Source organism: Pinus tabuliformis, chromosome J (genome assembly GCF_031772625.1).
Source record: "Pinus tabuliformis cultivar Carrire ecotype Pingquan chromosome J, CPIR1, whole genome shotgun sequence".
NCBI lineage: Eukaryota > Viridiplantae > Streptophyta > Pinopsida > Pinales > Pinaceae > Pinus > Pinus tabuliformis.
The window spans coordinates 1,074,462,183-1,074,472,718 of NC_142295.1; the positions used below are offsets into that span (position 1 = coordinate 1,074,462,183).

General features: G+C 42.6%; 1 protein-coding gene across 1 annotated transcript in view; it reads left to right on the forward strand.

Moving 5' to 3' along the window:
- LOC149230672 (uncharacterized) overlaps positions 1 to 9,191 on the forward strand; it is a 56,378-nt gene extending 47,187 nt beyond the window's left edge. Inside the window, exons 4-5 of the mRNA XM_089381380.1 lie at positions 8,312 to 8,431; positions 9,074 to 9,191. Coding sequence (XP_089237506.1) covers positions 8,312 to 8,431; positions 9,074 to 9,191 — 238 coding nt within the window. The remainder of the gene's footprint in view (positions 1 to 8,311; positions 8,432 to 9,073) is intronic.
- The last annotated feature ends 1,345 nt before the right edge of the window (positions 9,192 to 10,536 follow it).

Below are 10,536 nucleotides of genomic sequence, written 5' to 3' on the forward strand. Positions count from 1 at the left end.
GACAAGATCATCCAGGCTCATCAAAGATTGCAAGGAGAACCTAGCCATAGAATTCGACATGAAGAATTTGGGACGGATGCATTATTTCCTGGGTTGGAATTTTGGCAGCAAAAGGGTGAAATTTTCCTTGGGCAAGGGAGATACGCTACAGAGATTTTGAAAAAGTTCAAAATGCAGGACTCTAGACCTATGGCTACTCCAATGATCACCAACTGGAAGAAGATTGATGTACCTGAAGAAAAAAAAGTCGATCCCACCTTGTACAGGTAGCTCATAGGGTCCCTGATGTATCTGGTCAATACCAAGCCAAACATTTGTTACACTGTCAACACCCTCAGTCAGTTCATGGTGGAACCAAAGAGGGCACACTAGGCAGCAGCCAAACATGTTCTCAGATATATATGAGGAACAGTCAAGCATGGAATAATGTACACCCAAGGCAATGACATCAGGCTGAGTGAGTTCACTGACGCAGATTGGGCTGGAAGTTCAGTGGATCGGAAAAGTACCACTGGGTACTGTTTCAACATTGGATCAAAAATGACCTCCTGGTGTAGTAGGAAACAGAAATTCGTGGCTCTGAGCTCAGCTGAAGTTGAATATATGGCAACTAGCACAGCTTCGTGCGAAGCCATATCGCTTAGGAAATTCCTTGTGAATCTATTCAGAAGAAAGATGGAAGTGACCAATATTTTGTGTCATAATCAGTTGCATCAAGCTCTCTAAGAATCTATCAAAGCACATTGATATCAGGTGTCACTTCGTCAGACACTATGTACAACAAGGGGCAGTACAGTTGAGGTACACCCCAACAAGAGAACATGTGGCAGACATCCTCACCAAGGCTCTAGGAAGAAAAAAATTTGTTTATTTCAAGGAGAAGATGGTGATGGTGAAGAATCTGTATAAGGAGTTGCAGTGCAGCAGTTAGCAGTGGCAGTGCTATGGGCAGCATGATGCAGCACATTTAGAGGGAGTTGCAGTACGGATGTAGCAGTGATAGTTGCAGTGTCATGGGCAGCAGTACAGGTTGCAGCGACGCAATAGGTGAGGGGCAGTAGGCCGAGCATCAACTGCGCAAAGGACTGATGTCGTGGATTAGTGTGATGCTTCTATTGGGAAGTATTGCCAGAGCACATTCTTTGCTAAGAGTGAGTGTTCATTTTGGGTAGCATCGGATGTGCTCTAGCTCCGAAATTTTGTGGAGGGGCTAGAACACATGAAATCTCCAAGACCCATAAATCGTTTGGAGAAATTCCACCTGGATGAGGAGTTATTAAAATAATTAATATTTTAATGAGTATTAATAAAGATATGGGTGAGTGAATTGTAGGTTAGCCTACCACAACGTGCGTGGTACGTCTGAAAGCTTCCTGTGCCTTTGAGAGACCCTCGTCAGCTATCCCATAGTGCCACGGCCCCAGGAGGGGGCCCTGAGGCCTCCCCTCCTTTTCCTCCCGAACTATCAGCGTTTAAGAAGCTAGTCGCAAGTTAAAATAAACGCCCAACAAGCATGTAGCAGTAGAAGTTCATAAAACGGTTGGATTCCATACCCATTGTCGCCCTGCCGTTTGAAGAACCTTGCAGATCGACCCTGAATCTAGCTGAACGAGGACTCATTGGGTAGTTCACCGGGCTCTAGCCCTCGCCCAAATCCGTCAACGCCTAGGTGCAAAGGAACTGGAAATCTCTTACCAAAGAAGGAATCAAAAGCTATTTAGTCAGTAAGGGCTTTTTCGTTTTCGTCTTTGATTCGGCAGAGCATAGGAATCTCATCTTCAGAAATGGTCTGTATTTCATGTGCCCCCAAGGCCTGCATTTGAATCAATGGAACCCGGATTTCGATCCTTCTTAGGACGTGCCTTCGGCTGTTCCTGTTTGGGTACACCTACCTCATCTACCTTTGCACTGCTGGAACCCGAGCTGAAAGAAAAGATCAATACTCCTGCGCGAGAATCTGCATAGAGGTGAACCTGGAGGAAGGCCTCCCTGAAGCTATAAAGCTCACGGTGGCAGACTGGTCCTACATTCAAGAGTTAGACTACAAGCAGCTCCCGTTTAAATGTTGCCATTGCCATGGCTACAGGCACTTCGCCAAGCACTGCAAAAGAAAGCAGAGGAGACAGAGACTACAAAGGGAGATCAATGGACTCAGGTTCAGAGACCAGCTTCAACAAAACAGAATAACCGAACCAAAGGGAAAGGCGTGCCTCCGAGAACTAAAGCCCCACCCTCGATACAGTTACAAGGGTAAGGGAGCTCTATCCCGCCAAGAGTAGAGTCACCCAATAACCCTTTTGAAATACTCAGTACCCTTGAAGAACCCCCAGCAACAGTAATTGAAGAACCCTCAGCAGCAGCAGTGGAAGAGGTAGAACAGCAGCATATTACCAATGTAGAAGATCAAACTCCGAAAGAGGCAGCGCCTCTTCAAGCCGGATCTCCAAGAGGAGCTTCCAGCCCCCTCTCCTACGCAGAAATGACAAGGAAAAACTCCCCAGAGATCTCGGGCTCCTCGGAAGATGAGACATTCGAGAGGCCATCGAAATTGGCAGAAAATCTCACAGGGAGGCAAGGGAAGAAGAAGCAGAGAGACAAAAAATGCAAGGCAGCCTTCCCACGATCGAGATATCCATCGGCAAGAATAGTAGAACTAGGCCTCCTAAGGGAGGGTCTGCCCACCCCCTGCCAATAAATAATGCAATTAGCCTCTTGGCATCGCAGAGGCTTGGGGAACCTGCTAAAAGCCAAAACTGTAAAGAGCCTACTGAAATCTAAATCCCCTGAGATCCTCATGCTCCAAGAGACAAAAATAGAAGGGGACACCCTTCTCGACCTCAGCAAAGCGAATTGGAAAAAAAATGTCGGGAAAGCAGTAAGTGCGAGGGGCACATCTGGAGGGCTTGCCACACTCTGGGAGGAAGACAAATTCCACCTCGAAAGCTCCTTCGATAAGCAGCACTGGATTTACACCGAACTCCGGCACAATGCAAGTAAGATCACCTTCACTCTTTTCAATCTCTATGTCCCAGTCTTCTTTGCGGAAAAGAAAGACTGTTGGCAAACACTGTCTGATTTTCTAGATGCATACTCCCCCAAGAACATAATTCTAGCAGGTGACCTAAATTTAGTCTTTTGAACCAAAGGAAAAAAGAGGAGGCATCATCAGTGGAGACCCTTTTCTTCCCTTCGTTGAAGATTTAATTCAACAGTGGGATTTATTGGATTTTAAGCCAAAAAAAGGGCTCTACACTTGGACAAACAACAAAGTTGGGGAGGATCATATTTCGGCCTACCTGGACAAATTTATTCTACAAAGTACCTTCTTGTTAGAAAAGAAGATTATCACCACTAGAATTCTGCCAAAGATGACATTAGACCACAAGCCCATTCTGCTGTAGTTCGAAGAAGAGGAAACACTGGGGCCCATCCCCTTTCGGTTCAGCCCCCTTTAGACAGAAAGGGAAGGTTTTATGGAAACAGTCTCGAATGCCTGGTCCACCCCGGTCAATGGTTCGCCCAGCTTTGTGTGGGAACAAAAACTAAAGGCCACCAAAACAACCCTAAAAGAGTGGATAAAAAAGCCTTCACACTCCCCCTCTTGCTATAGAAAGCAGACCACTAAGCAGCGCCTATATTTGCAATTGGACCTGGAACAGCAAAACATTACCTATACAGAAATTCAGAAGGAGCAAGAAGCCCAGCTCATCACCTTTCGCTCTTTCAGAATAGAGGAAGAACATTTGAGGCTCAAATCCCGTAACCTTTGGCTGGAATCTGGAGACAAAAACACCTCCTTCTTCCACAAGCAATTTAGAGCTCGTCTCTCTTGAAACTATATCGTTGAAATTACCTCCCCCGACGAGATTGTCCAGAAAGGAATGGCTCAATTAAAAGAGGTTGCAACCTCTCACTTTCAGCAGCTCTACAAAGAAGATGGACTGGACTCTGAGGACGAATCTACAAAACTCCCCACTCACATCCCAAGCATGGTAAACAAGGAGGATAACTCAAGTCTCCTGAAGCCTTTCACTGAAGAAGAAATCAGCAATGTCATCTGGGGGATGGAGCCAGACAAAGCTCCAGGGCCTGATGGTTTCTCCATCCACTTTTACAGAATTTGCTGGGATATCATCAAGGCTGATTTGTTTCGAATGATCAAAAGTTTCCTCCAAAAAGCCAAAGTGGGAGGGAGCACAAACTCCACTTTCCTAGCTCTAATTCCAAAATACTCACCAAACTCCTTGCGAACATAATAAAGCCTTTGCTGGAAAATCTCATCTCTCTCAGTCAAGGAGGGTTTGTTAAAGGCAGGCACATCTTGGATAACGTGATTCTAGTGCAGGAAACCATTCACGCCAGCCACCAACGCCAAGAGCAAGGGATGCTTATAAAGCTAGATATGGCTAATGCCTTTGATCGGGTAAGGCATTCCTTTCTTTTCCAAGTTCCTTCTGCTTTTGGTTTCAGCTCTGATTTTGTAAGGTTGATTAAAGCTTGAATAGGAAAACCGTGGATCGCCCCTCTAGTAAATGGCAGGCCGACCATCTATTTCCAAGCTTCGAGGGGTACAAGGCAAGGCTGCCCTCTGTCCCTCTTCCTGTACATTCTGATGGCAGACTCTCTTAGTAGTAAGTTGACAGCAGAAAAGTTAGCTGGGACACTTCCAGGCATCAGGGCGATGAGAGGAACAGATCCAATCAACCATGCTCTCTTCTTCTGGGAGGCGCTTCCCTTAAAATTGAAAGGGCCTTCAACAAAGTCATCCAAAGCTTTTATAGAGTCTCTGGAGCTCTTGTTAATAAAAGGAAAAGTACAGTGTACGGTTGGAAGATAGACCAGCAAACCATCCATCGGATCACCCATTCCCTAGGGTTCACGGGCTTTGCCACCTGGGAAAAAGTCAAGTACTTAGCGCTGCCATTAACGTTGGGAACCAGCAAGGCCTCTCATTGGTTGGAAATCATCAGTAAAATTATGGCAAAAATAACAGGGTGGGGTGGCCAGTGGCTCACCACAGCGGGGAAGCTTACTCTAATTAAATCTATAATCTCCTCCCTGCCTATATATCAGGCCTCGTTCCTTTTGGCCCCAAAGATGATCACTAAACAGCTCTCCAAACTGATTTGAAATTACCTGTGGCAAGGAGGAAAGGGGAACCAAAAAAAAAATCATTTGGTAAGCTGGGATACTGTGAAAAGGCCTTTATCAGAAGGGGGTCTTCAGGTAAGAGACCCTAGGCTAACCAATCTGGCCTTGGAAAGAAAGATCTTATGGAAGATCTTCTCAAATCACCGACATCTAGTAAGCCAAGTGCTCATCAGAAAATATCTACACGGGCTTTCAATAAACAATATGGAGGAAGGTACTTCAATAAAAGGAACCACTCTATGGAAGCTCTGTAGTCGAGCATGGGAGTCCTTCAAAGAGAAACTGTACGGAATTCCTGGAAACGAGAAAAGAATCATGATGTGTGAGGATAAAATCATGGGCCTTCAACCCCTCTAAAACTCTTCTAATTTCGCTGATCTCTGCGCATGGCTTATTCAGTTTGGCATCCACACGCTGGCAGATATCTCTGCTTGGGATCCAGGTGGAAACTGGCTTGCTTGGGCACTCCCGCACCCTCCAGACAGATTGCAAACGCAACAAAATTCTCTTCTCACTGCGCTCTCAGGCTTGGCGCCAGTGTATTTGCGTACAAGGGATAAGTGCGGTTGGGGGAAATCCGGTGTTTACACAGCAGTGATGGGTTTCAAAGCTCTTCAAGCCCAACCCCTCCAGATTCACACCCCCACACTGTGGCAGCAAGTCTGGAATCCGTTTGGTCTCCCAAAGATCAACTTTTTTAGTTGGACCCTCTTGCACAAAAGAGTCTTGACTAGGGATAACTTAGAAAAACGAGGAATCACCAGGCCACATAGATGCCCTCTCTGCTGCACGACTCAGGAAACAATGGATCATCTGTTTATTGACTGCCACTTCACTCAAGAAGTCTGGACGCAGGCGCTCTAGGGGCTCAACGCCCAAACTCCTTCGCAGATCACAGTAGTTAATATGTTCGTCACTTGGAAAGATTGATACCCCCATATGATGAAGAGCAAATCTTCTTGGTCCAAAATCTGGTACACAATACCAAAATACATTTGCTGGGAAGTCTGGTTAGCCAGAAATCATTTCATCTTTCAAAATAGCTTGCCCTCATCCACAGTCGTTGCTGCCAAATCCAAAGCCTTGCTGTTGGAGACAATGGAGAATCGGCCCTTCAAGCCAGACAGCTTGCTTCTCCCTGAAGAGATCATTTGGCTCGGCTTGCCTCTGAAACAAGCCAAGAACAAAAAGAACCCCCCTCGGCCTAGCCCCGATCTAGAGTGGCGACTTCGGAGCACTAAAGCAGAATTCCAAAAGTGGTGGAAGAACCAAGGTAAAGCCACGATTTTCTTTGATGGTGCATCCAAAGGAAACTCGGGGATCTCAAGAGCAGGGGGAGAAATCTATGCCCGGGACGGTCACAGTAACTCAACTTTAGTTGGGGTCTAGGGCAAAACACCAACAACCAGGCAGAAATCTTAGCACTGCTCAAAGCTTGCCAGCTTGCTCAGGAGAACGGCGACAAAGACATTCAAGTCTTCAGAGACTCGGAGATTGTGATAAAAACCTTACACAAGGAAGACTACTTCAACAACTCAGCACTAAACAAGACCTTGCAGAGACTCCGCAAAGTGATGCAAAACTTCACCTCCATCTCCTTCAACCATATCCTTCGAAGTCTAAACAAGGAAGTGGACAAAAGGGCAAATCTGGAATGTCACTTAGCCCAAGGAGAATTTACAAGGAATGACGAAGCACCCGTATGGCACCCTATCCCTTAGACTGGTCGTTGCTATCCCGGCCATTCAAGAATAGATTCTTGGCCTTCCGGGAGTTGGAAAAGTTTGATGTAATAGGGGTTGATTAGGCTCCGGCCCAACCTTTTTACCTTCAATAAAAATAATTGTTTATGTTAAAAAAATAAATAAAGATATGGGTGAGAAGTTCCTAAGAGACAAGGATCAAGTCTGCTTTAATCTTAGTCGTTGATTAGAGATTTAATCTCGACCGTTGATTCATCAACAGGGAAAGTATAAGAGAAGACTTGAGAGTCATTTGGAGACACAGGGCAAATACTTAGTACCCCGCGAGAAATCAATTTTCAAGGAGAAGGAGTTCGATTTCAGAAAGAGAGTTGCAGGGTGGATGAAGAGGAGGGCATCAAAAGCAGTAAGTGACAGAGGAGGAGGTGACGCAGGGCATTCGAGAAACAGCGCAGAGGGAAGAGCAGGCAGACAACACCATTGGAGACGTAGTCCTCACGCAGAGTGACACAGAGTGATGCAGAAGTGACGCAGAGGCGAGTGAAGGGTCTCCAGGGTGTCAGAACTTCTCTAGGAGGAGGAAAAACTTTGTCTCAGGTGTTTTCTCTCAGAAGTGTCTCAGTTTCTCTGTGAAATCATTCTTTATAAAACAATTGTCGCTGAAAATTAATAAAACCCTCATCTGTTGCATCGGTTTTCCCACATTGGGTTTTTCCAAGAACAACTGTCCAAAAACTACTATGTTGATGTGATTGATTCTTATGCTTGTAGAATTTATTTTAACGTTTACTAAAATGTTTTCATAAATAACTTATTTTGAGAAATAAGTAGGTGAAATAAATCAGTTACTGCAATAGAATTTCGTGTTAGAAATTTTCACAAGATTAGAATTTCGTATTAGAAGTTTTCACAAGATTGGTGTCCTATGATAGCAAGTACTTTGCTTCAAGATCGTTTGTTCTTTGCATTGGAGCCCTTTTCAGCAATGATCAACATACTTTCCCACTGTCCAGCTAGCTTCACAGAAATCCACTTCCATTGGCTAACCTCAAACTCAATTATTACTTGGGTTCATTGATTCAGAGATACTAGTTGTGGACTTTTGTCCTTTTGTGCATTTTAATACGCAAATTGGCTCAATTTGATCTGAATTTTTAAATGTTAAGATGTTAATAGTAATACTATGTGATTTATTATATAAATAATGTTTTATTTGTTTATGTATTTCTTTGGATTTGAATTTATTATACAAATAATGTTATAATTGTTACTGTATCTTTTTGGATTATCCTACTGTCTCTTTCGAAGAAGTGTATGGTTAACCATCAATAAATATATAGTAATATACACTATTTTTTCTATTAACCCACAACTTGTTGCAGTGATTCAGTAGGGCAATAAATATATAATAATATACACTATTTTTCCTATTAACCCACAACTTGTTGGTGATTCAGTAGGGCGAGGGGAGGAATAAAGGGACGTAGAGCATGGAGGTGTGAGGGGAAGCACTCGTGGGGCCAGAGGTGGGGATGTGCAATTCTCAAAATCACATTTCCCTGCAATCAAATTTTTTTGTATTTTTTAATGTTTTTGTTAAATTAGTTTTTTTTCTAATTCATTTTTATTTTTAGTTTTAATTTTTTCTGTCGGCTAAATTGGCAATTATGGTGTTATGAAATAGTATGTAAACACTGCCCATCATGGTGTTATAAAATAGTAAGTAAACACTGGCAATCATGGTGTTATAAAATAATATGTAAATAGTGTTATGAAACACTATGTGAAATGTTCAAATCCTTATGGATAAAGTTAAAAAAACATCATTCCAAAATTTTGTATTTAAATAGTCCACTGGGTCTTGGATAGTCCACTAGGTCTTGGATACACAGTGGTCTTTGATATACGATGATCAATTGCTCTATTAAAATACTCCTTGATGTGAAGTCACTAGTTCAATTCCCTACCCCGATCAGGGTGATATATTGAACATGATAAAAATGTAGTCCCATTAAACTTACAAAAAAAATGATATTTACATACGGTTAAATTTACAGCCAGTTACTTATTGATCAGCCCTGAAGACCCTGAAGCCCTTAAAACTGTCAGATCACAGTGATATATTGGACATGATAAAGATGTAGTCCCACCAAACTTACAAAAAATATATATATATATTTACATATAGTTATATTTACAGCCGGTTATTTATTGATCAGCCTGGAGACTGTCAGACTGTCAGCTGAAAACGAGAAGCTCAAGGTGGAACCGTGGATGCGAGTAAGATTGTCAGATGAACCACGAGAGAGCTCAAGGTGGAACCGTGGATGCGAGTAAGATTGACCACATCAAATCACTGCCTCTTGCGTTAACTCTGAGTTCGTAAAATATTGTAACAGTATGGCTGCACTGGAAATCTCGCTGCGAACTGGCTTACTAAAAAGTGTCTGGTTTAGGCACGTTCGTTGTAAACTAGAATACATCCTCTATCTTTAATCATGATTTTCTACATAAAATTCTTCCAACAAATGTGACCTACACTGCAAGAGATGTAATGCAACCTTCCTTATAACTGATATACATATACTGCCAGTATGGCCTTCAGGTTGCTCGGGCTCTGCCATATGTCCAACCAAATCATTATCCACCAGAACCAACAGAACAATGACCAACCACCAAATCATTGTCCACCACATCCAAACAAACAAATTCTTAACATACATAATCGATGAGGTGTTCATATATCGCTACAACAAAGGAACAAGATTCAGTGGTAACAGATCTCCATGCCCTTCACCCCATCTCATAAACACTTAGACGAGAGATTTAGAGATTTGGGGAAATCAAGACATCAAATAGATCAAATAGTAAGTCGATGTCTATGAACAGAACTTTTATAGATGGGTTGCCATCCAGAATCATTGGAAAAAAGTCTAACTAAAATATTTTCGTGTTCTTAAGAAAGAAGCTAACCACTCCAACGAAATCAAGAGAAGCCATCTCAAAAAGGCTTTTGAAAAAGGTTTATTTCGCAGCATTTCTGACCACATTAAAAAGTTCACCTGAGCCTGCAGCACCCGTGTATAAAAAATTAAATGTATCCACACGTAAGCCTTGATTGTGGATGCCTTTTCCATGGAGAAGACAATATCAGCAAAAAGCTTGTAAAGGAATAATTAGCAAACATAGGTAAATCAGGGAGTTCCGACTAAGATGTACAAGGAAATGGAAATAAGGATGCCTGCCTGGCACCATTTCACCATTTCCACAAGAAACATGTTTGTAATTTTTCCATGGCATTCCTCGTCTAACATAAGTTGATACAAAAACATGCAGAATCAAATGAATACGCATATACTATAAACTTGTGTGTCAGTAGAAGGGGTTTTGTTGGTCAGTTATGTGGAGTCTGGTATTTGGGGTCAAAGTATTCAATTTCTAAATATGAGATAGTTTATGCAATTGTATAATATACACCAAGGGTTAAATCAAAGCTTAATGAGCGAACGAAAAAACACCAAACGCCAAACTTAATATCAGAAAAGAGAAAACTCTCAGAATATAGATGTGACTCTACAGTAGTGTTATATTAATTGAAAACTGCAGTGTCATGTCCTCCTTCAATAATTCCTATCTAGTGCAAATTTTCTGATTTCCAACCTAGTAAGAAACCTTCGAAACA